The sequence below is a fragment of the Grus americana genome, chromosome 1, assembly GCF_028858705.1.
Source record: "Grus americana isolate bGruAme1 chromosome 1, bGruAme1.mat, whole genome shotgun sequence".
NCBI classification, from domain to species: domain Eukaryota; kingdom Metazoa; phylum Chordata; class Aves; order Gruiformes; family Gruidae; genus Grus; species Grus americana.
In genome coordinates this window covers 60,638,324-60,663,360 of record NC_072852.1, presented here as the reverse complement: position 1 = coordinate 60,663,360, position 25,037 = coordinate 60,638,324, and the positions used below count along the sequence as shown (strand labels likewise).

Below are 25,037 nucleotides of genomic sequence, written 5' to 3'. Positions count from 1 at the left end.
CACTTTGAGACCACAGTTAGGGATTGTAATCCTGCTTTGCTAAGTGTCTACTTGCTCGTGACAACCAGTTGGTCTCTGCCCCAAAAGAGTTTCCCAGTTGCGTCAGTGTGTGTGTTAAAGGAGGGTGATGCCAGACTATGTGGAGCCGGCTGAAGGAAACGCGTGCAATGGTATTTGGTGATTCTTTGCAAAGAACAAACAAGTGGCTTTACTTATCTGCCTTCAACCATGAGAGGGCAGGAGCCATCTTCACTAGAGAACAGAGGACAAGCTTGTTGCTGACCTGCTTTACTCTGTTTAGATGGTTTTGTGTGAGCGCCAGCCATAATATAAGCCAAAGATGCAGCCACATCCTGGTGCAGAAAAGCTCTTGAGAACTGGACAGGTTGTGGGGAAGGTGAAAAGTGCAACTAGTTTGACCTGTGACCATTTCTAGATGCCTGAAAAAGAAGAAAAAGACCTGGTCTTTGCTTGTCCTTTTGCCGAACGCCAAATACCCTAGTCTCCCTCCCTTCTGCTGTGGTAAGGGTGATGCTTTTGCTATTCAGGAACCACTGAGAAAAGAAGCAGAGGAAGACAACAGTTGTCTGTAGAGTGGGAGGGTAGTGGAAAAAAAAAAAAGGAAATAACAAACACAAAAGGGAATTGTAAAGGGAACCATTGCACGTCATCCAGGAGGAACAGCCTTGCTCTGGGCTATGTTTTTCCCCTCTATGTCTGAGTGGGGATGCGTGCGGTGTCGGCTGTTCCTGGCACAGCAGGGCAGGGTGAGGCAGTAGGAAAGCCCCAGAGGCAGCAGGGGAGTGTGAAAGGGGAGCACCTCATGGAGGGAGCCCCCAACCTGGGCACGGCTTGCAAAATACCAGAGAGAACAATGCAGGCTGTGTTGGGACCAGGTACTTTTGTTGCACAGATAAGAACGGCACTGGCCTGAATGACATCAAGCAAGAGACTCCCGCCCAGATGAGATGATCGCAGGAGGGACTACATGGGCAGGCAACGCATGGTGTTACAACATATTCTCCTGGACCTTTCTGGCAATGGGAAAAGACAAAAGCCATTATATAATGACCTACTTGGAACAAGGACATTTGTGGGATCTGAAACAAAGCGCTGCGCTTGTGCAACAGATGTCTTTGGGCCCCGGCTGAAACGTTTGCATTCCCAGCCCAGGAACATTTGTCTCAGAGGCAGAGGAACGGGATGCTGCTTCCCTCTCCAGATTGGAGTTAGACTGTATTGTTATTGCTAGAAAGGAGCTGTATGCTCATATTTTTAAATGGGATTTTTCCTCAAAAATACAGCATGCTATGGAAAGGAAGGCTCCTCTTCATCACCCCCTCCCTATGGGGAGAGAGTTTTCTCCAATGGGCCTGAGGATTTTTGGCTGGGTAAATAGTTAAAGAGTGGGGGGGCTCACTGAGGACACAAGGACAGACATGAAAAACAGAGAAGATGACTCCCACAGTGCTACACCACTGCACAGTCCTCTGGAAACAGCTCTGCCATCTTCCCTGGCCCGTGCCAGAGCCCTTTCCATGGACTTTTCAGAGAAAGCACCTCACAGCAGTCCCCTTTTAGGACATCATGGCCTTATTTCCCACCCGGCATCAAAATAATCAAATTTCACCAAAGCTGAAATCTGAGCCATCGTTTGTTAATTGTTAGAGATGGCCAAATTTGACAAAATAACAGCCGTGTCCTGGGTTAACGCTGGTTTAGTCCAGCGTACAGTTATTACTTCATAAACAGGAAGCACTCAAGTTACAGTCAAATTAGATTTATGTTCCTGCCTTATCTATCAAGTCCACCATTTCATTAGCTTTCTACTTTTAAATTTTGTATAATTCATTTCCTCCTGCCTTGTAACCCTTTTACATGTCAATAAAATATCCATTTTCCTAGCAGGAGAAAAAAACCCTAGAGATAACCAAAGCCAGGGTGGATGTAGTGTGACGCCAGAGGGCATTATTTAAGAAGGGACTATTAAAAATCATTCTAGAGCAAACAGTTACCAATTTACCTAATGAGGGATAAATCTGTCTTCTAAAATGACAGGTTGTCCAATGCATGAAACTGAGAAAAGAAGTTGGACAGAAATCAACAGGAAGCCACTATTTTCTCCCTCTCTCTCTCTCTCTCTTTCTTCTTTGCACCCTTCTTAGGATAAATGCAATATCCCATTAGGTGCACAGAGGAGTGCAAACAGTGAGTGCAAACACAGCCCCTGCCCTGGCGGCCTGTTTGTTTAGCTGTGCTGGCTGTTTGAGCAGCAATAGACTCATTCTAGAGACAGCAGCTGCTGTTTGCTGTAGCGTTTTAGTGACCTGTTGTGAAGAGTTTGGGCCAGTGTGTTGACAAATGCCTTTTCTGAGTAAGAAAGCTCCCCAGGAGAGTCCCTGCTTCCCTTCTGGATCTCTTCTCTAACTCAGGCACCAGCCATGCCCTAGCACGCTCCCTGTCGCTGCAGTGGAGCGGGAAGTCTGGCTGGACCCCTGGGGATATGCTTACACAGATGTGACCGTCTCCTTGCCCAGTGGTGGCATCTCAGAGGCTGATACTATGTGACCTACAGCTGGTGCCGTTCTCATCCTTGACCTGCTCAAGAAGCACTGATCTTGCTGCCTTTGGCTGCAGAGTGGTCCAAGGGGACAGATCAGCAACAAACATTTCTGTCCCATGCCTGCTGTGGACCTTCATTTGAGGCCTTCCTGCAAGACAGGATTTTGGAGAGTGGGTCCTGGCATTGTTAAAAACCCACCATGGATATTTCTGGGGCAATCTGAGCCGCCCCTGAGATCTGCGTGAGCACAGGTTCCTGCAGTGAGGGACCTGGGCAGAAATTTCTGCTTCCTCTGTCTCACAGTTCCTGAATCTACTGCCTCTTGTACATCCCAGATGTTCCTGAACACCAGGGTCCCAGGGCTACAGCACTCCTCTCTCATCTTTAGACTAGGCACCACAAGGTATTGCCTCACAGTCCCCTTTTGCTTTCGTTAGTTGCATGGCCACGTGAAAAAATAGTCAGTCAGCCAAAGTGCCATAATTATAGTAGTCTGGTAGGGCTGCCCTAGCCTCGCCTCTCTAAGTGTCATCCAGAGTTAAATCTGCCTCACAGGGTAAACCCACACCACTTTGGAGATGGTGTGCAGAAGCAGTTTCTGTGTCTAAACTGGGGTCAGAGGGAGGTTCAGCTGGAAGGTAAGTGTCCAAGGATGAGCCAGGGCCAGGCTTGGCAATGTGGTGTTTAACTAAGCCTTGGTAGGCTTGTGAAAATGTCTGAGTGTTTTCCTCCAGAGGAACTGAGGTGGCCACACAGAGCTTGTGATTTTTAATCCATCTTGACCTGCACTTAGCCTTTCTGTAGTGACTTTTCCATTTTGAGACAGCAGGTCTTCAGGAGTGGCTCTGTAGAGAGGGTTTCCTGAGTCTCTCCTTCCCTCTACCCCAAATTATACTCCTTGTCTCAGAAAATACCCGATCCGACTGACACACATTCAATTTAGGCATAACTTTGACTCACTTCAAAATAATAAAGACACAACAGACTCTGCATTTCCTTATCCTCACACTGAAGTCCTCCAGGTGTTACGCTGCCTTTAATGCAATAAACCTTATAATCACTACTAACTTCCTAATGAAGAGCTTCTCTCAGCCCCAGGTCTTGGCAGCTTTGGTTCCCAGTGCCCATGGTTAGTCACTGTTTTCTGCATCCAGCAAAAGGTTCCAGACTGATGTGCAAGAAATGGGGATGCTTTTGCTATTTTCAAGATGGGTGGTACCTCCTCACTCATGAGTCAGTGGGAACGCAGCGATTGGGCTGCTCTGTTGTGAATGTTACATGTCAAGTCATTATTTGTCCTCTGTAAAAGAAAATATTTGTTCCTTGACAAACCGAGGCAGCCCTTTCCCCTTCCTTTCCTCTTTAACACACTGGATTTTCAAAGCTCTCACTTTTGGAACATTCTATTTCTAGTCCCGAGAGAGACAAGGTGACGAGCTGTCCTTCCTGATAAAAAGCTTGCAGTATTTTTACATTACAGAGTGGCTCTGTTTAGTTTGTGCTATATTTATACCAGGGAAAAAAAAAGTAGAGAAGTCTTTCCCATCCAGTAAAAGAGAAAATAACTCTGACCACATTATTATGAACAAGTTTTTCTTCTACAATGTAATAAATTCATCTAAGCCAGGATTTGTACTGGGGAGGTGTTTTCATAATTATGGGGCAGGAGGGGACAGGAGGTGACTCTTAAACTGGCCTAATTAGAGAGGTCTAAAAATAAAGTAAGAGTAGCAAAATATATATATATTTATTAAATTCATATAATTATAAATAAATCCACACAAACATATACTGGTTTTCCTCTCTTTGCAGATTTGGCAGTTGTTTCCTTCTCATGATCTGATCAGGAAGAGGTGAAGAGGCTCTTTGAGTGAACTTGCAGTGCTGGGCTCTGTTCCTGGGGCACTTTAGGGTCATGTTAGTACACAAATGGCAGCTATTAACACACTCAGAGCTTTATTCTTTTCCACGGGCCCTGGCATTATGAGATCCAGAGTCAGGAAGAAGTATTGTTCCTTTCTCACTGTAGTGCTCACCCTATTCAACAGAGACCCCCTAACCATGTCTGGGGTAGGTAGGCTCAAACTGCACAATGCTTAGAAATGCCTTGACCTTTAGGAGCTGCTAGGCGAAAAATAGTTCAGTTCTGTGCAGGGAAGGACATCTCCTCTCAGTGTCCATCCATGGTTTCCCTGGAAGAATACTTGAGTACTGTTGACCCCATCAGCCTGTGCAACTTAAATACAACATGAGAAAGATCATTCTCTGCCAACTCCATTGTAGATCATTGTCTAAACAATATTTTTACTGATATTGTATTTGTGTTGATACTGTATTGGACTAGCAGCACACAGAGCACTTGTTATGATCTTCCAGTGCCAGCTAGATATAGAGTGACTCCAAATTTTGGAAGGGGGATAATGATGGTCATGGGAGGGGCTGAGGAGCATATGTCCTGTTTTTAGATGAGAAGATTGTGTGGGGCCCCTTTGTCTCTCTGGGTGAAGGCTATTACTGGTGTCTCTGTTCAAGTCAACAGAGAGGCTCTTGTTTCTGGATTTCTCAATGGAAATTTCAAAAGATGCCTTTTATTGCAAATTTGTTTTCTTCATCTCCACCTGCACCTGACATGCACGCATTACTTGGCAAGAGCATTTCTATCACTAATGGTATACTGCCATCCCTTTTGGTCCTGACCTTTAATACTAATTGTTCCTCTTCCAAGCTAAAGATAAGTCAATAGAGCCTGTTTCTTCCAAGTCCTAACATGGTTATTTTTCATTTTAGCTTTGAGGATTCTCTGTTTAACTGTCTGATTAAAAAAAGTGGTGTTAATTTTGTGAAATTGTTGTGAAAACAAAGAATATGTAAAAATGAAAGTGTGCTGGTTTTGGCTGGGATAGAGTTAATTTTCTTCATAGTAGCTAGTATGGGACTGTTTTGGATTTGTGCTGGAAACAGTGTTGATAATTCAGGGATGTTTTCAGTGCTTACACAAAGCTGAGGCCTTTTCTGCTTCTCACACCACCCCACCAGTGGGATGGCTGGAGGTGCACAAGGAGTTGGGAGGGGACACAGCCAGGACAGCTGACCCCAACTGACCAAAAGGATACGCCATACCATATGATGTCATGCTCAGCATATAAAGTTGGGGGAAGAAGAAGGAAGGAGGTGGACATTCGGAGTGATGGCGTTTGTCTTCCCAAGTCACCATTACACCTGATGGAGCACTGCTTTCCTGGAGATGGCTGAACATCTGCCTGCTGATGGGAAGTGGTGAATGAATTCCTCATTTTGCTTTGCTTGTGTGTGTGGCTTTTGCTTTACCTATTAAACTGTCTTTGTCTCAACCCACAGGTTTTCTCACTTTTACTGTTCTGATTCTCTCCCTCACCGTGTGAAGGGGGAGCGAGTGAGCAGCTGCATGGTGCTTAGTTGCTGGCTCAGGTTAAACCATGACAGAAAGTCTATTATAATTACAGTCTTTCTAGCCATTATTGCAAAATAGTAAACACTCAGCACTTCTTATAGTGCCAAGAGCCTTATGAACATGAATTAGCAATAAGCATCAGGTAATTATTATAATCCCTTTGGTCTGTAACACAGAGAAACTGAAGAAGAACTATGAAATGACACAAATCTCCCTGCAAGTCAACGGTGGAGCTCTTTGGGGAAGAGGCAATTTCTGCATCCAGAGTTTTTCTGGCTCCTGGGCATTGCCTCAGTACAGATAAAGAATAACAGTGTCTGGACTTCCCATCTTTGCTCATTCTTCTAAGTCTTGGTGCCTCCCATTACTTGTGATTTTATCATTAATAACAAGAAAAATGTAAGTACTTCCTTGACAATTTCTGCTGGTAATGAGATTGTAATCTGAATGCTCACATCCTTTGAAGCACCCATTACAGGTACAAATACATGGCTCACTATCTTGGCATCATTTGTTGCAGTAAGTGCTATTTTTAATACTGACACGTGTACTTTGGCTAACAGGTTGGTTATTTTATCCTTTGTTTCTTCAGTCACTGCTTTTATATAAAACATGACACAATGCAGGTGCTTTATTAACATTTAGTTTCTTACACTCATCTAAACCAAAAGCAAACCTCTCTCTTTCATATTACATATATTTTACAGCTAAAGACCTGCTATTTCCTGCTATCATCTCTACTTCTGAAGACCAATGCAAAGAAATCCTTTAGCTCTCTATAATCTCCTTATCATCATGATTACTGCTTTTACACTATGATGGTTAAATCCACCATTATGTCTCCTGGACACTTTCCTCTTCTGAATCACTTAATTGGAGGTTTGATTTTTTTTACCTATAGGTGTTACTTTTCTAGTGTACCCATAGTTCTGCTTATCTATATTTCTCCTGACATTTTCTGTGGTTTCTTTCTGTCAGCCCCATCTGGAGTCGAACCCTATTACCTTAAAAGCAACATAAAACAAATTCCTGTTACTTGTCTTTTAAATCAACTGACTTGTTCTTTATTTTATTTTCACTTTCTCTCTTCTCTTTTTGCTCTATGCAATGAAATGCAGTGGGACTGCAAGAAGACTAATTTAATCAGTCTCAACTTTCCTTCAGGCTGCTTGTGGCTGGAGAAGGGCCCAAACTAAAACCGTAAGGTCAACAACCATTCCTTCCTTTACCGTCCCTATCTACTGAACAGAGCAGTGTTGAAACTCTGAGCCCAAATCCACATCCAGACTTTGCTAGTAGTCCTAATTTCACAATGGACTAAAGTAAACTTGGCCTCAGACCAACTCTTTCTTCTAAGATCCTGGCTGTCAGCCTATCTTCATCTGGAACAACTTCCTACGTACCCCCTTGTACCACTGCGTACAATTGTCCTTGGAGTTTGAATAGAAACCCTCTTCCCCTATAACTTGTGACAGCAAAAATCAACATCATTAAAGAATAAAATGGGAGGGAAAGTGAGAGGTGGAAGATCTGGTGTCTGGAGCAGAAAACAACAGCTCAATATTCTGCTGAGAGTTTTGTCTGGAAACACTCTTAAGGTTGGGGTACTTTTCTCTGATTCTGCCCTCATTTCTGTAGCCACCAAGGGTCCTTTCTGCACAAGAGAGACACAGGAAGCCCTCTCTACATTACAGATGAAATTGCAGAGCAGTCAAAGAGATCCAGGATTGCAGGGTCTCAAGGAACTTGAAACCTTTCCTCAGGGAGAGTTTTCTTCACCTTTGTTTGTCCTGGTTGGATTTTGCTAGTGAAAACCTTCCTAGGCACATGTTCAGTGGCTTGCTCCACAAGCAGCTCTGGGCTGTCCACATGTACTCTAATTCAATGACACCTCTGCCTGTTTAACATATGCAGCACCAATATTTTAACAAACATTTCCTGCTTATTTAAATGTTTGTTCTTTGATGCTGAAAGCCAACTCCACCACTGGCCCAGGCACCTGAGCCCACTTCCTCTCCAGCAGCTACCATCCAGACAGGGGAACATTGCAACCAAAGCTAGAAAGATCGAGAGCTTCCATGTGCAATCCAGTAAGCCAGAAAGGACTTCTGTTTCCAGAGCGCAAGCAGACAAGGTGTACCAAGTTTAGGTTTGGCGTATCTATATATAATTTACAGGCAAAGTCTGAGTCTGGGAGAAGGTCTGTCTGCTCTAGGGAAGCACTGTGACAGGGGTATCAGTTACAAAATTCATGTATTACCCATTTGGATTCAGAGATGATGCATCAGAATTTCCTACTTCTGAACAAATCAAGTTTTGGACAGATAGGGGATGCTTTTTTAAAAGGTGTATACAAGAAAGAGGAGCCTAAAGTGCAGCAGGAATGTGCTGGCGATGCCTCACTGAAAGGGGAGCCCACTCACCCCCAAGAAACAGGAACTGCTATTTCACTGGGGGAATAAAGATCTCAGAGAGCCTGGGAAAAACAAACAGGTCCTTCTGGGGAGTGAACTGTTTTTCAGGATTCCTTGGCAGGCAACCAGCCACTCTGCTTTGTAAGGTCTTGTTCTTCCTTGCAAGGAGGAAAAAAATAACTGAAGGGCTCCTGTTTTATTGAATAAGGTCATCATAATGTGCTCAGAAAGACCAGTGCTGCTGCTCCTCATTGTGAGAGCTATGGGGTGTAGCTGCACATTACAGGTGCTTGAATAAACAACATTACCACTTTCAGGAGAGGAGAAAGTAAAAAAGTATAAAAAGTATAAAAGACGAGCCTAATGACTTCAGCCCAGCCAGCTTTTCCCCCATTCTTCACAACCCCCCTTCCCGCATCCCAGACAGCCTCCAACCCAATACTACTGCCTGTCTCCGAGTGCGTGACAGTGGAAAAAGGCCTTTTCTCGCACAGGAACAGCCAGTGCAACCCAGATAGGCTGTGGGGAGGTTTAACCCTTTCGCTGGCTGGCCACATGCCATGTACGATCACACAAATGCTGTGCCACACATATATCTGTTTCCTGAGCTATACATATTTTTTCTTTTACTTACCTTCCCCATTCCAGCATGTGCATGTCCCAGCTTGACCACAACAGGAAAATTTGGAGTTGTGAGCTGAAAGACAAAAGAAGGTGCTCCTCTTTAGTATTTCTTTCCAGCCATTGTATTTGAAATAGTTTACTTTTATTTAGTAGCTATTACCCCCTTCCTGGATTCTGATGGAAGGATAAAAAGGTCAAATAAAGATTGTCCAGGTGGTAGGACAATAAGCAAATAGCTCTTCACTGGGACTTATATGATCAGAAATGAAGCCCAGGCAGAATTCCTCAGATCCGACCCACTTTTGCTGCCTGATAGCAGTAACCTCTAAAACCTTCTGATTTTTTCTCGTTGTTTTTCCCACCCTGTATGTATGGATGTGTGTACATTCATATGCATGTTAAAAAAGGTGCACCTGCAAACATCCTGTCAAAACCTGCTGAAAACATCTGAATTGTGAGAAAGAGAAGGGTTGTTTGTTTTTTTTCCACGCAGACTGCTTTGGCCAATAAAATGAGTGTGAGCAGTCCCTCAGCGGCTCCCATCAGTAGTGCTGGGGGCAAGGAGAGAGGGAACAGGGGCCAGCCCTTGGGTACAACTCACGAAGTCCATCTATTCATAAAGCCTCTTCCTCTCTTCTCTAACTTCAGGGGTGGGTATAGGGAATAAAAGAGAACAAAGAAGGGTTGTAATCAGCAATAAAAACAGAAAAAATTATGTCATGTCCTCTCCTTGCCTTATGTGGTTTTTACATTGGGCAGGTTCTGCCGTCTGAGCCATGCAAGTGCATCTTAGTGCACTTGTGGGATTTTACTTGGAGAACGGCAAGTATCCCCTCTGCCTTCTATTCCTTAGTTTCATGCTCATGCAAGGATTCACTTGGAGTGATCATCTGAGAGCTGGGTGGCTGGACTGGTATGAAGTGCACATGCCAGGAGAAACCAGGATATATATACCACACCTCCGCTATGTACCGGTTGGTCCATTTCTACGCCTCTGCTTGACATCCTTGTGATCTTCAGCTTGTCCTGTGTTCCTGATTCTTGTGATCTAAATGCTATCCCTTCAAATAACCTGTTATTTGTTATTGCATATTTCATTTTCTTTAATAGGAATACTTTTAAAAGACACTTTTGTCTTTACCTAAATGCCTGAAGCAATGAGTTCTATTCATTAAGCAGTTAACCTGGAGATCTGGCAATGGGAGGGAGTTGAATTTTGACAGATAAATGGCTCTTGTATTTATTTAAGTTTGAGAATAGATAAACAAATTGTTCTTGTCCTAATTACCAATTGTTTGTATGGACAGGCAGGCGCTACACCCTAAAGATAGAATGGTGCTGCAGTCTCCATCTGTGGCAGCTTGCTATAAATAACAAAATTAGTAATGAACACTATATCTTTTGCTATTCAGCTGCTTATGTAAAGAAATGTCACAGAAGAGGGGAACAGTGAGTGCGTCATGTTCTCAAACAACCTGTCTCTTGTGAGGACCTTCTTCAGACAGAAAGCTGAAGGATCCTCTTTGGACCACAGAAGGGCACACAGCTGCAATAAATCGCAGTCCTGGCACAGGCAGGGACCAACACCCGCTGTTTCAGAAGAAGAGGCAAGAGCTTGTGATAGGTGGCCATCCTGAAGCCCCATAGTTAAGCATATGTCCAGGCACATGAGTTTGTGCTCTATTTCCTCTTTGCCTCTCTAATTCATTGTAAGAGCCTGAAACTTAATTTGCTGCTGGCATAAATGAATCAAATGGAGGACTGCACCTGAGGCTTACTGAAGATAGGGCTATGGATGGACCATGCCAGGCCTTTAATGCTGGAAGATGAAAGGTAACCTAGTAGTTAGGGCACCTACCTGCTCAGGCTCTGGGAGACCTGGCTTACTTCCCAGCTCGGTCATCCATGCCCCATGCACACTATTTGAGCCAAAGCGCTTGCAAGCCCTGGCTTCTGTTCCCTGTTTGTGAGCGGAGGCGGCAGCTGTTCCTACCGCACAGGAAAAGCAAGCTGCATGCTGCGAGCTGGCCTGATACCCTGGCAAGGAGGCCAAAGAAGTGTGCGGGATAGATAATGTTGTATCACCAGCTCAAAGCAGCCAGAGGCAGGAAGCGATGTCTCTGCTGCCCTGTTTGTGTACCCTACCTGTGGGTTTTGCTGAGGGAGCCTGGCTCAAGCATGGGGCCCCGGAGTGGGAAGCATCTGTTTTCCTGTGTACATGCGAAGAAAATTTGGGATCCAATAAACAACCCAAGTTTACTGCTAGGCTGGAAGAAACCACTGGCAATGACAACGTTCTGCTCAAACCTCTCCCTTTCTCTTTGCTTCTTGGAAACATGAGTTCAGCTTTATTGGTAAGGCTTGGCCTCATCCTGCGTAGGGGTGACCAGCTAGTGCCAGAGGACAGTGGAGTCACAAGCCACTTGGGGTGGCCAGAGTGCCTGGGGCTTGGGTTGAAACACAGATCTAGACTCTGAGTATGTGGCAGCTCCAAGGAAACACTGGCGCATGGATTGCCTGCTTCTGCCACTGAGAGCCCACCAAATTTCCATGTACGTGAACCTGCCTTATGGAGGAACCAATGAGAGAGAGCAGCCCATATACTTAAGCTGCATTTTATAATGGGTTTATCTAGTGACAATGGAGTGCCCTTAGTTTGCGCTGAAGTTAAGTGGAACCAAAAGCTCCCAATAATACGCAGGACTAAAGCAACCGGAGTCCACAACTACCCAATAATGGAGCTAGGAAGCCCTTGCTGAAGTGGTGTGAGTGGGCCAAACTTCACCGCAGTCAAGGGAGATATTTCCAGCTTCCTCCAGAGTCTTGCTGGGACCCGAGTCCCATTTCTGTTGCTAATAAGGTGGCCAGCCAGCATACTTGGCAAGCACCCAGATGGATAGGGAAGCTGAGGGAAGGGAGAATGTATTATACACGCCACTATGAGGCAATTCACACACATATGTGGTGAGAAGTTCTGGGGGCGGCCACAGCCACCACAAGGGCAGACCCCTGAGATGAGTATTTACACATACTTACTCATAGATTTTCTGGGAAAGAAGATGCTTATAATCAAAGGATAGCACCAGAGTTTAATAAGAAAAGCATGTTTTTACTGAAATCATGCAAAGAAATATGTCTGTGTCTTTCTATATGTTTATGTGTTGTAAGGGCTCTTTTTTCTTGGAAAAATGAAGAAAAACGCTTTGATGCTTTAAAATGTGCATGAACTGTTGACAGGGCTGGTATAGATGATGTCTGTGGGTTTTGGGATGGGACTGTAGCACTGCAGCTAGCTCAGTGGTCAGATGCAGGGTGTTAGTTCATATGCATAACTCAACCCTTTGACTTAAAATCCTATAAATGTACTCCCAGATGTTGTCACACAAAAGCCTTGAGATGGCAAAGTTTACTTACGTGTCTAGAACTTGGTGTATCAAGATATTTGTTTAGAGTCAAGCAGGAGTTTGAATCCTGAATTGGGAACTCAGCAAAGCCATCTTTGGTAGGAGTGAAGGGAGAGTCGTAAAGTTTTTTCCAGCTTACAACACTGGTGGCCTAAAGTATATCATTTTAGCCCCTCTTTTTAAGGGCTCTGCTCTGTGTGTAGTGTCACTGCAAAGATCACTTTGCAGTTAATCAGTATTTTGGCACTGGTGTGTAAAAGTGAGTGCTGGTATGCATACATTAGCCTCTATTTGAAAACATATGGCTGTAAACTATGACACTCTCTCCCTTACCCTCTGCCCCTCCTGTCCAACAAATAATGAGGTTTTCAATATTTCTTGTAAATATATGAATATTGTCTGTATTTACTGCTGGTGGAGCAGTAGAATAGAGTTGGATATAAATTGATCTGAAGGGAGGAATCTTAGATGAAACGTGATCTGTCCCATAAATATAATGCTTTCCACTCTTGTTTCACTGAAGCCCTCAAAAGAGATGCTGATCTTAGGTCTGTGATTTTGTGTACTGTCCTGTAGTCCATAAACAATGCATAATGTGTCTTTTGATCTCCTTCTGCCATGTTCAGTTTTGTGCATTAGTTCACATTATCCATCTCATCTCATACGATGCACTTCCAGGCTACAGTATTATTCTTTCTTCTGCAAAGCCTTTCCAGTCAATGATAAAATGAATAGTCCAGCGTGCAATGACTTCATAGATAATATTAGGAAGGATTTGGGGAGATGGGAGATGAAGGCATTAAAACTTTGGTCTCTTGGCACCAGTATTGTATTACCATAGTGCCCACTGTTTTCAATCAGGCCAGAAGCCCCCATAGCACAAGGTACTGTAATTTTTGCTTCACCCTTCCCCCAGAAGGGATACTGTGAATTTTTCAAGCTTTTATACTCTAAACCTGACCTTTCTGTTTATTTAGCTGCCTTTACTTGCGTGATGACAAAGTCTGTTCTGGGTGGGTACCTAATGGATTATGGGAATGTTGTTCATGCACTTGAGAGCTAAATGTTGAAAGTAATGTGTGTGGCACTTCCCTGGTGTCAATTAAGTTGGAGGAACAGTGAATATATATGATTTTCTGTAAAAGCAAGCAAGCTGATTGAAACCTACAGGAAAGTAATGATGTCATGACATGATGTCATTGTGTTTATGGAACTATCTTACTGAAAATCTGAGCTGAAGATCTGCATTCATTGTGTGCCAGCCTTGCCAGGAATGGCAAAGTCAGGGCTGTATAGTGAAATACGGAGGAGAAGCAGTAGTGCTTCCTATTATTCTTTTACTCACGAGTTGACGTAATCACCAACTGCATGCAGAATGGCTCACTCCGTGGATTAATACTGCAGCCCCATGGAGGTCTGTGGTGGCCAATGGCTATGACAGACAAGTCCTTCCCCTCTGCTGTTTACCAGATCGGAAATAGTGTAAGAAACAACAAGTGATGATGGGAGAACATGTTGAACAGTAAGAGTTGCCAGCATTAACATCTGTGCTCTATTAAAGACACGTCCTATGGATTCCTTTAAAACACACTTGTGTGTATTCATTACTGTATTATAATTATAGCACAATGAAGAAAAAATCATTAGCTGGGGAAAGAGGGCCTATGCTTCCAAGCCAACTGAAGTAAATCCTGAGGAGGAGTAGGTATCCTCAAGGGTCTCCGGAGGAAGGAGGGGATAGGGGTTATGATAAGAAAAGTGATGAGATACTTGTGACGGGAGGAGTTCAATGACAGCTGGATCAAGACAGCATTGTACAAGGTAGGGCCTGAAACAGTATAGTGATTGATAGATGGGATGGCAGCTGGAATACAACAGTGCTCCTTCTAGTGAAAGAAGAGACAGCATATAATTTTAAGAGGGGTTAAGTTTTACAGAGCTTTACTGAGCTGAGGTGATGAAATCAGTGCTGTGGACAAGGTGGATGATTTCGTCCACGATAGTTTTAGTAGTCTGTAAGGAAGCCTTATAAAATCAAATGGGAATAAACTAACGCACTTGATGCAAAGCACTGTAAGGGCAGAGACCAAAGTTTTAGCAAGCAAGCAAGTTTTGGAGGTGGCATAGAGGCAAGAATGAGGCTGCTGAGTACAAGGTTTTGGGGGAGAAAAAACACTCAATAATTTGAAGGGGACCTCACTGCTGCAGACCTGGATATCTGTGAGAGCAATGGGATGACCAGGAATGCCTGCAAAGCAAAGGGTTAGATTTAAGATGCTTTAGAGGGATGGAATTTTCATTTCATTTAGCACTGGAGCTGAGACCTCCAGCTTCAGGTAGGAATGAACATAGTAAGTAACTAGATGTAGATACAGCATGAATTAATTTGTGCTACTAACTGAAGTCGGCAGTGCCTTAGGGTGTAAAGATCCTTCAGAGTGGTAAAAAAATTATCCTTTGATTCTACCATTGCTTTTTAAAAGCACAACACAAAAAAAAGATTAAAAAAAAAAAAAAGAAAACCAGCAACATGACTTAGTCCTCACATCCTTGAGTAAACAAACCACAAACCACTGTTTCAGGGCTCCTAACACTTGCTGTGGTTAGAACTGGTCACGGAAGCAAGTGGAAAGGGTTAAACACAAAACGCAACTTTTTGTCATTAATTCCACCTCTAATGTTACTTAACTTCTCCTTTATTTGAGACAGGATGCTCTTAGGTTCCCAGTGGTCCCCCTCAGCATTTGGAGGATAAGAGTGTGAGCATTTGATATTATTCTCATTCCCTTGGAGCTTGAAGTGTGAGAATTATATGAACATATCCAGACAAGCAGATGCTCAGCAAAAAAATTAATATAGTATGTGTGTGTATGCGCATGTGCGTGTTTGTATTCACACACGTATCTATCAGTCCTGGTCAATAAATCCCCATTACCATGTCTTAAAATACAAGCAAGTTTTTTCAAGGTTGTTATGAATACATAGAAAAGTTTAATTTCTTAATGTGTGGTGTTCACTTAGCCAGTATTTTGCAGTGTTGCCTTTAGGGAAGCCTCTTTTCTTTCCTTGCTTGCTAGGAGAGTGAATACATTCCCCAAACTCCAGATGTTGAAAAACTGTTTAAATATTATCTGCAAGATGCAGTGGAAGAGAAGACACTCTTGAGTTTCCTCTCCCCCCTGACCTGAATTGGGTACCTTTTGCTGTATTTTTCTCTAATCGGAAAATTCCGTTCCTCATGTAAACACATTGCAGAGGGAGAGATGGTGAACAGTAGTTGTTGACTGGGTGGTGAACTCTCTAGGAATTTTCTTTTGATGGGTTACCTTTGGAAAAACTGTAGCCCCTAAGCTGTGATAGAAGATACAGGAAGGAGACAGAGGGGAAAAGTGCCTTATGAAGTTATGTTGGAGTCTTCAAAGCCATTTCTCTTCCAAGAACCCCTAAGGCTCACAAGACGCTGGCTGACAGACTCTTTCTTCACTCGGAAGGCTTGACTGTCCTTTTTTGGGGGCAAACTCTGAATTCTCACTGATTTAAAAATGAGCAGCATGGGGTTTCTTTGGAGACACCAAAACTCCCCTGAACTTCACAGTGGAAAACAACCTTCAGCAACAGGCAGTGCAGGAATAATTAGGTCTCACCAAAGCTGATCATTCCCCTGTTACTGCTTGTCTCTAACCTCACCCTGCAGTCTGCTGCAGATGCTTTTCTGTCTCCAAAGGGCAAAGTGAATAGAGTTCTCACCCCAGCTCTTACACAAAGTGAAGCTGCGTGCCCTGACTGCAAAGCTCAGGAGAATCACACACGACCGCAAGGGCTTGGTTGTGATTTCACAACCTTCTGTAGCACATTTGAGAGTGGTGCAGTTATGTCCGTATAAAATGAGAAGTGGACCCTGGGCTTATTAGTACCTCCATTGAGCCTGACACAGAAACGTCTCTGATGTTTTATTGTAAGTCTCATGCTGTTGTAACTGTGCCAGTGATCCCGTGTGGCATTGGCTGACATTGCCGTGTCAGATGCTGGTAGGAAGAGGGCCACAAGCCACCAGTCATGGATGCTGCCTGGTACTGGAACAGGATACCATGGTCCACTGGAACATTTGAAATATCCTCTGGGCTCCTGAAAGCTGGCAATGGATCACCACCTCCTTCCTTGTCATTCATCAGCACTCAGAGCTATAGAAATAGCAGCACAGAGAACCAGGCAGTCACAGCTGGACTTTTTTGAAAAATCCGATTTATTTTTATACTTTTTTAAAAGGATGGCTGGTAATCTTGATTAATGCTCCAAAGCATAAGGGACTTTGGACATAAAGAAGAAAGAGGAACACGGGAAGTGTCAACCTGCAGCTGACATCCTAGGGTACATCTATACTAGTAAACAGAGCAATGCTTTAGCAAGGAAAACGTCCCTGTTACCTACACTGCTAAATTATTAGACTGATCTCTGGCATATTCTGGCTCAAGCCAAATAGCCTTCTCCCAAGCAATTTCCAAGCACAACATGGAAACCAGCATAAGCCTGCAGCCATACCCCATAGGACACTTTAGAGGACAAGAGATCTGGGGTTGGACCGTGCCAGAGTTGCCAGGCAATGGGCCTGGCACTGTATGGTTTGCTACTGTTAATGTAGCCTCAGTCTGTCTCACAGGGTCAAGCAGGAAAGTAGTTTTTATCTCACATTATGCCCTATTTTTGTATGTCTGTCAGTTGTATAGATGAATGGTCTATCACATGCGGCCATATGTTATACCGCTCCCATATGATAATTTCCACTGACTACCTTTTTCAGATCAAATTCATAGTGGGTGCATTTTTTACCCACAGCCACAGATATTTACACCACATTTCTTTTTGGCCACTGACCTGAAAAGTCAGGTATTACCTCACATGAGAAATGTTTATGCTATGGGCCCAGTTTGTCCTATTTTACAGCCAGATCTTATTTTCAGCATTTTGAGCCCTTAGGCTCATGCAGGAATTCAAATACTTCACTAATGTGGCCTCACCGTGAAATACACATCCCCTGCTTTTTGTGCTCTAGGACATAAATACTGGGAGTCAGTGTCTCCAAAGCCCTTTTCCATGGACCTACTTCCTCCATGGGCTGCACATGGAATTGAATTCTGGCGGCAGCTCTTCTGAACCCTGAAGCTGTTGTGGCATCTTTTGTAGGCACCTAGAGCATGTGGGGGCCAAGTATGAGCCTTGTTCTTCCTGTATCCTCATTCCTGTGCTTCACAGTTTCAAGTTTCTTTCTCCAGATAAAAATCTTCTGTGTTTATCCAGACTAATTTTTGCCTCATGTCAGAGAGACTGAGGACATGAAAGGCAGCCATTGTATCCTATGATTAAATTAGCTTTATGTCTCTTGAGATTTCTTAGGAACTTTCAAATTACATGTTTTTAGTAGAAGCCAAAAAACTGCAGGAAGGGCTCTATTTCACCATCTCTCCAAATTCAGCAGTTGCATGGGGAAGAAAATAAGGTTCCAAAATGCAAACTTTATATTTGCAAAGCTGAAAGTGTCATGTTTCAATGATTCTGTGAATGAGCACTAATTAACTTTTTGTTCTTTTTAATCCAAAGGGGAAACAAAATGCTTCCAAACTATAAAAAGGAAGTTTTTCTGACATTAATTTTATTTATCCATGTTTCATTCTTGAGGATTTTTGAGACTTTGACTTTGGGTTAGGGAAATAACCTGAAACCTTCAAACCTCTCAAGAGCTGAGAAAACCTTTTCCTACCTAGGCTTTAAGGGCAGGAGCCCACAATGGCACCATATGGGTATTTGTCTCCCTCTTGTGGCTTATTCCATGAGATAAGATACGCTCCTGCTCCACCTGTTCGCTAAAGCCATTAGAGCTTCCAATGAAGTCAAAGAAATATATTCAGTGGGTGTCCTGTGCGACTATCCTATATGCAAACTCTGCGACCTCAGTGCTGCCATTGGGAGTCAAAACCAGTAGGGAAGTTGAGCAGGCTCCACACGGGACACAGGCAGAGTTATTTTCAGCTGGGCCTGGCTTCTGTTTACATCTTTCCCAGCTGTAACGAGAAAGGGGCTCCTGAAGTGAATGCATTCAGAGGAAGACAGAAGAAACCACTGTTTGGATCAGCCTTTTTCATCTTGCAACCACCACCTCGGTCAGCAGCATTTTTCCCCTGCTGAGCACACACATTGATGTACCGCAGGCTGCAGCAGCCAGGAATGGAAAGCAGCAGGAAGCAGAGAAATTCCTTTTGGAGTAACATATAGACCCTCTTCTTTAGCTTGGCCAAGCCTGGAGCAGCAAAGGATGCTGTGGTCTCCGTGAGCCCACTCCTTCTGTTTTGTCTAGAGAGAAAGGGTTCGCCCTTTACTGGAAAAAGAGGTGGAGACCTGAGCTGATTTCATCTGTGAGGCAATATCTCCACTTCTCTGGGATAAATGAGACAAATGTGAGTGAGCCGGTCCACGCCCAGTACAGGAAGGTATTTGTTTCTTTCCCAGGCACATTACTGAGGCTGTCATGGGATCCAGGTAGGATTTCGGAATGTGGGCAGAAACCCGGCATGGAGGTAAATGGGCATGTGCCCGAAAGAAGGGCATTGGGCTCACCAGGGGAGCTCGTGCCTGGCACTCTGGCTGGAGGCAGTGCCAGGCACATGGGGGAAAGCAAGAGGAGCAGAAGCACCATTCGCCTACGCTACCTGTTGTCACCAAATGCACTTCTTTTCACGGCTGCACGAGCATTGTTCTCACTCACAGGTGAAGTCTGAAACTAGTCTGGAAAGACGGGTACTTGTTTCCTTATTATAACTCTACCTCTTCTCCTCCCATCAGACTTCATGACATTAAATTATTCTCCAAAATTGCTGAAGTCTTTTAGAGTGGTCCTGGCTTTATTTCTCATGGAGGTAGTGCCAGCATCTCAGAAATGCAGCAGCTGAACTTCTCTGCTGAGCTTTTGTGCTGCACAAAGAGTTACTATTAAAAATATATATATAGACCAAACTTCAGGGGACTGGGAGCTCCTTTGTTTTAAACAACAAAAAAATAATTGCATTGACAAAGAAAAATTGTTTGCTCTCCCAAAGAAGCTAAATCATACCTCAACGTGTTTAGGACTACTCAAAACTAGTAAGATAAAACTTAGTCTTAAGTGGGAGAAGCCAGCTGGGCTTTTCACTTCTTCTTGGTTTTGTTTCTTAAATTCTGACATCAAAAAGAGTTTTATATACACTTATCCTTGTGGGCTTCTCAACTGATGGGTTTTTCATCCATCGGTTGTGGGCGGGTCAATGAAGAAAATGTTCCAAAATTTCCCATGTGGAGGTGGCTCAGCTAATTCCATGCTCAGAGAGTAGCAGGTGTCCAGGCTGTGTGTCTGTGCACTTTTGGACTTCAGTAGCAAGAATCTCTAATAGTGGACCTTGAGGACAGAGTACTATTTCATATGTATTTTGTAGACAGTCCTAATTAGCTAAATTAGTTTGTCTGCATCATAAATGTAAAGCAGCGCACACTGGATTTGTCTCTTAATTGTGGCATTGCTGTGGTGATGGGTTGCAGACTTTTTTTTTTTTTAAACTTTCTCATTAGTACTTAGCTTTAGACATTTGTGAGAAACCACAGCCTCCAAAAGCTCCCACTCCTGTCCTCTTAATTTTGACTCACAAGGTTTTAATGGATGAACAGAAAGCAAAGAAAGCCTTTGGTTCTCATACCATTCAGCAAACCTCCGGCTGGCACTGGCATTGTTTGGGAACCCTTGTGGGGATGAAAGCAAACTCTGTACAGATGTGGCCTCTTCTGAGACCGCTCTTTGAGGCCTGTTGATTCTCAGAACAAAAAGCACGTGAGGAGGGTGACTGGCAAGGGATTTCCATGGAGCGCTCAAGTGAAGTTATTTTAAACTGATCCTGCACCACACAGGGCTAGCGATAGTCCTTGGTGGGAGGGTTTCCCAAAAGCATGAAAGCTGCTGTGACCCTTTGTACGCAGTGAATTTTTCCGTAACCTCAGTGGGACCGGAGCTGGCACGTCCATTCCACACTGTGGGACACTGCGTAGAGATCCTCTGGGCCAATAAGCTCATGAAGCACATCATGATGCAGGCTCACCAGTCTGGAGCTGGGAAATGTAGAGCTGGATGAGTGTGGCAAAAAAGCCACACATAGATGGCTTATGCAGGGACGGCTTGGGTGTTTCTGTTCCCAGGCCTTTCTAGGGAGGGAGAGGGGGCTTGGGATACATGGATCTGACCGCTGTGTATTTTTGGACCTTGGTCTCCACCCGTGAGAAGTTAATGGGGTGAAGCCATCTGCTTGGGTATCTCTGTGCCTGCTGTGAAGACACGCTCATGGAGCACTTATGACAAATCCTGTCCTTTCTTCCTCAACCTTCACGTAGGAAGTTTATGATGCGTGATACACAAACCCTGCCCCATGAAAGGATTAACCAGCTCTCTAAAACTGGGAGTGGTAAATGGGGTCCCTCCTGAAACAAATCCCATTATGAGTACGACCGCTGATTAAATTGAGGCTTTGGATGGTAAAACTGTAAACGGGGCAGGAAATTTGATTACATCCATCAATCCAGCTGTCTGACTTCATGTGGCTAATGCTATCCTGAGCTCATCACTATGGCAGCATGGCATCTCACACGTAAAGACTGAAGTCCTGGCCGCACTGAAGGCAATGGGAGTTAGCTCATTCATTTCGATGAGGCTATGGTTTCTTTTGCAATGTCTGTAAAGAATGTTTATCTCAAATTCCTCTCCCACCCTAAGGTATTTTCACTGTTTTATTACTTGATGATGCAACTTTTAAGCAATCCTGTGAGGATGGCCTTTCGTGCCCAAAATTGAGGCTGACCGAGAGTAGGAGGGCAGCCGAGAGACTGTGGTGGTCAGTCACCCAGCTTATGATGTAGGGTCCCAGGATGACGTGGACCGAAGCTGCCACGAGGCATCTCTGTGGCAGGGAGAAGCAAGCTCTTCCAGGAACTTGGAGCAGTGCTGGGAAAGCTCAGAGAGAGGGGAAGCGGCTGACCCCTTCTTCCCTCTTGTCTCTTCCCACATCTGCAAGGTCTCAGCTGAGACTATCAAGGAAAGGTTGTGACTCTTCCCTCTAGGGTGGCATGTCTCCATACCACACCAGTGCTGGCCTGGGACCATGGGCCTCATTTGCCCCAAAGTTTCCTGGTTGCCAAGGTAATGTTAGGAGACACAAATCATTTCTATATGTGATTTCATTCTTTTATGCCATAAGCTAATTGCTTCCTTGTACCACAATATCTTCCAGCTGCTGGTCTTTATCTCTTTCTGGGTTTCTTCCGTCACTCTGGTGCATGGGTAATTTAGAAATGGTTCCCACATTTCCTCTTTTACTTCAAAAGGAACAAGAAAACAAAAACACTCACAGGCAAAAATCTGCTTGCTCCTAACCGTATTTTTCCATGTGAGAGACTTCAAGATCAAATTCACTAAAATATTACCTATCAAAAGGATTACTTTGCATATGTTGATACAGACCAGAGCTTGTTCCTCGGTGATGGTGCACACGTAGAAGCCCAGACAGAACCAGGACAAGCAGTATGCAACAAACCCAGCTTTAATCTTTAATGTGGTCAGACTACTTGTCCAAGTTTACAAAGACTGCCCTGGCTTGGGAGTGAGGGAGAATGAGGAACCTTTAGTTTGTGTGTAAAATTTGATGTGATCCTTCTGTGTCCCCACCAACAGATTACAATAATTATATTGAATTCACTTAGATCCACTGGGCTGTTTCGAGAGGTGGTTAGGTGGTACACGGGACTAGGTAGACAGCTAGAGATCAGATTTTCGGTTACAAGCAATCTGTGCAAGAGGTGAATTAAACTGGTCCTTCTTCTCCAAGCACAGCCTCAAAACATTTCCCAGCACCCAAGAGCAAGATTACAATTAATATGCTTTCAAGATATAAAGTAGCATATCAGTTTTAATTATTTTCAACTGCAAATAATATTATGAAACAAAGAGAAGAGGTATAAGGAGTTGCCCAGAGAGGTGGGTGAACTTGGCAGTGAAATTCAAAGCTGACCTTTTCAAGAGCTGTATTAATCACTGGCTAAGCTAACATCTGACTTGCAACTTCAACAGAAGACAGGCTGCTGAGTTTATGGAAAGAGTGAGGGAGAATTTTTCAGTAAATTGAGAGGAAGAAATGAAAACGGAAATGGCTGGATGGGATAGGTGTGAATTGCAAGTGAGCTGGATAAATGGGGTGAAGCAGAGGCTATTTGCTTTAATTCAGCGTGAATGTTATGGGAGGCAGATGCCCATGGACACCCTGATTCTTGGTTCCTACCGCTCCCATTTCCTGACTGCTCTCCTTTGCTTACAGCTTATTGATGGGAACCAGAGAAGTGAAAAATTAAATACCCAGGTGCAAAGTGAACCAGCTCTGAACTTCAGTGACCTCTATTTCAGGCTCATTACTCTGATCTGTCTTGGGAGTGTCAGCTAGTGGCCAGAACTTTTCTCTCAAGGGACAGCCAGCAAGAGAGGTCTACTGCATGACCATGTTATTCATGAGCAGGGTAAATTGCATCGTACAGCTTACAATGCTGTTGGGCAAATGGATCCAGCAATGAGCAGGGCAGATTTAAACTGTTAATGAAATTTTTATAATGAGTGGGGTTTATACTGGCTCCAGATGACATTAAGAAAGCTTAGTGCTGCTGCTATCCTCACCAATTCCTCTCTGTGAACACGATCAGACAAGCCAGCAGGGAATGGGTACTTTGGTCCTTTGGGTCATGCTTGGGACATGGACCTTGCCACCAGGTTGGCTATGGGAAGCGTGTCATTTACTGGAAGTCCATTCGGGGTATGAGGCCCAAAACTGGTACGTGCATTGGCAGCAGTGCAAGGCTGGGACTCATCCTTCTCTGTGACCCAACAGCCCAGGCCCAGCTAGCGAGGCAAGGGATTTGCACCCTGAGCCTGCATAGTGAACCTCAGTTACATTTGCAAAGGGTGGTACAATGTATGTCAAGTGAATAAAGGAATTTTAAGCTGATAGAAGCATGCCTACACTGGGGCTTTGTGCAGGTAGAAAAATTGTAGGGCTGACCTGGCTTGTAAAGTGTAAACTGCTCTGGGGTAGACACAGGCAGCAGGAAGGGAGGAAGCCCCACAGATACCTTGGCCTTTTATAACGAGGGGCTTATACTGACTGTAGATGACATTGAAAAACACTATCTGAGTGCTGTCAGGAAATAAAGTAACAGCATGATCCCATTAGGCATTAGCTCCTGCTCACCCTCTTTACTGCAAATATAGCCTGAGTTCCCAGGTTTGGAGAAATAAGGGCTCAGATCTTGGGTTCAATAGAGCTGATCGGTTTGAGAAAATGATTCGGCTAAAGCCAGCACTGACTGAAACCAGAGGGCACCTCCTCTGATAACTGCTACTCTAGTGCTGCCAGCTTAGGGCTGAGGTCTTTGATTTGCTCAGCATTGTACAAAACCATAAGGCAAACATCCAGGCAAAACACCACTGGTGAATAAACAGGAAAGCAGACATGCGCGGGCGTAGTGGGAAGATGGTCAGCACAAATGAGTATACATCAAGTTGTGATAGAAAATCATCACTGCTCCTAAGTAGTTACCAGGCTAATCAGGGCTAGATCCTGCTAGTCTGGTGGAGCCTATTCGAGACTGATTATTTGACAGAAATGTGAGAAACTATCAGAGCAAAGCAGGTCTTTCTGCCATTCACACGACACCGAGTTTTCCCAGGCGTGCCGGCCAAGTGTGCTCAAGCCAGAGTTTCTGTCTTACCTAACCTGCAGGCTTGGACCTGATCCGTATTAAAACTCCCAGTGAGATTTCACAAACCCCTTAGCTTAGATGAAGTTTAAGGATGCAATGAAAGAACTAAGCTCTTCTTGAAGAGGAGTTCTTGACTTCCACAATAAAAGGCCAGGGTTTTGAAACCTGAGATCAGCATATTTCCACTGATGAAAACTCAGTTTTGAGCATGATCTGACAGAGCTCTGACTTATTGCCTGTCTGGGCATGGTGGAAAGTACATTTGTTTGCAAATCCATGCATTGGGAAGGACTTGCAGAGGTGCTTTTTTCTTGGAGACAAGATGACCTATTATCAATATATACAATTATAAATGAAACTTAGGGTATACTACACTGAATGCTGTGCAAAAGAAACTGTGCTTCAAGCACTTAAAGTAGAAATAGACAAGATGAAGGAGAATTATCTTTATTTTGGGAATGAAGAATCGAAACACTGGGCGATTAAGTGACTTGCCGTGAATCAAACAGGCAATCAGTGGCAGAGCCAAGAATAAAATCCAGATCCCACTGAAGCAACCTAACCAGGAACATCCTTCCCATTGAATAGTTTAATTAACATAAATTAAGCAGCAAGTTGACTCAACATGTTTTTAATTTTACGTGTGTACTTCAGAGAGCACGATAATTGCATTTTATAATCTAAAAATAAACAAACACATATGTCTGTCAGAAAAATAACAGACACACAGGAAAAATAGTTCAGCCCTTTATTATATTTGGTGTGAAGTCCTTTGTTAGGACTAAAATTGTGAT

At 43.9% G+C, this 25,037-nt stretch overlaps 1 protein-coding gene across 2 annotated transcripts in view; it reads right to left on the bottom strand.

Annotated features, from left to right (window-relative positions):
* Positions 1–25,037, bottom strand: part of SYN3 (synapsin III) — a 199,213-nt gene that overhangs the window by 24,346 nt on the left and 149,830 nt on the right. For both annotated transcript variants that reach the window (XM_054813139.1, XM_054813140.1), the window contains one exon: positions 9,042–9,104. In XM_054813139.1, coding sequence (XP_054669114.1) covers positions 9,042–9,104 — 63 coding nt within the window. The remainder of the gene's footprint in view (positions 1–9,041; positions 9,105–25,037) is intronic.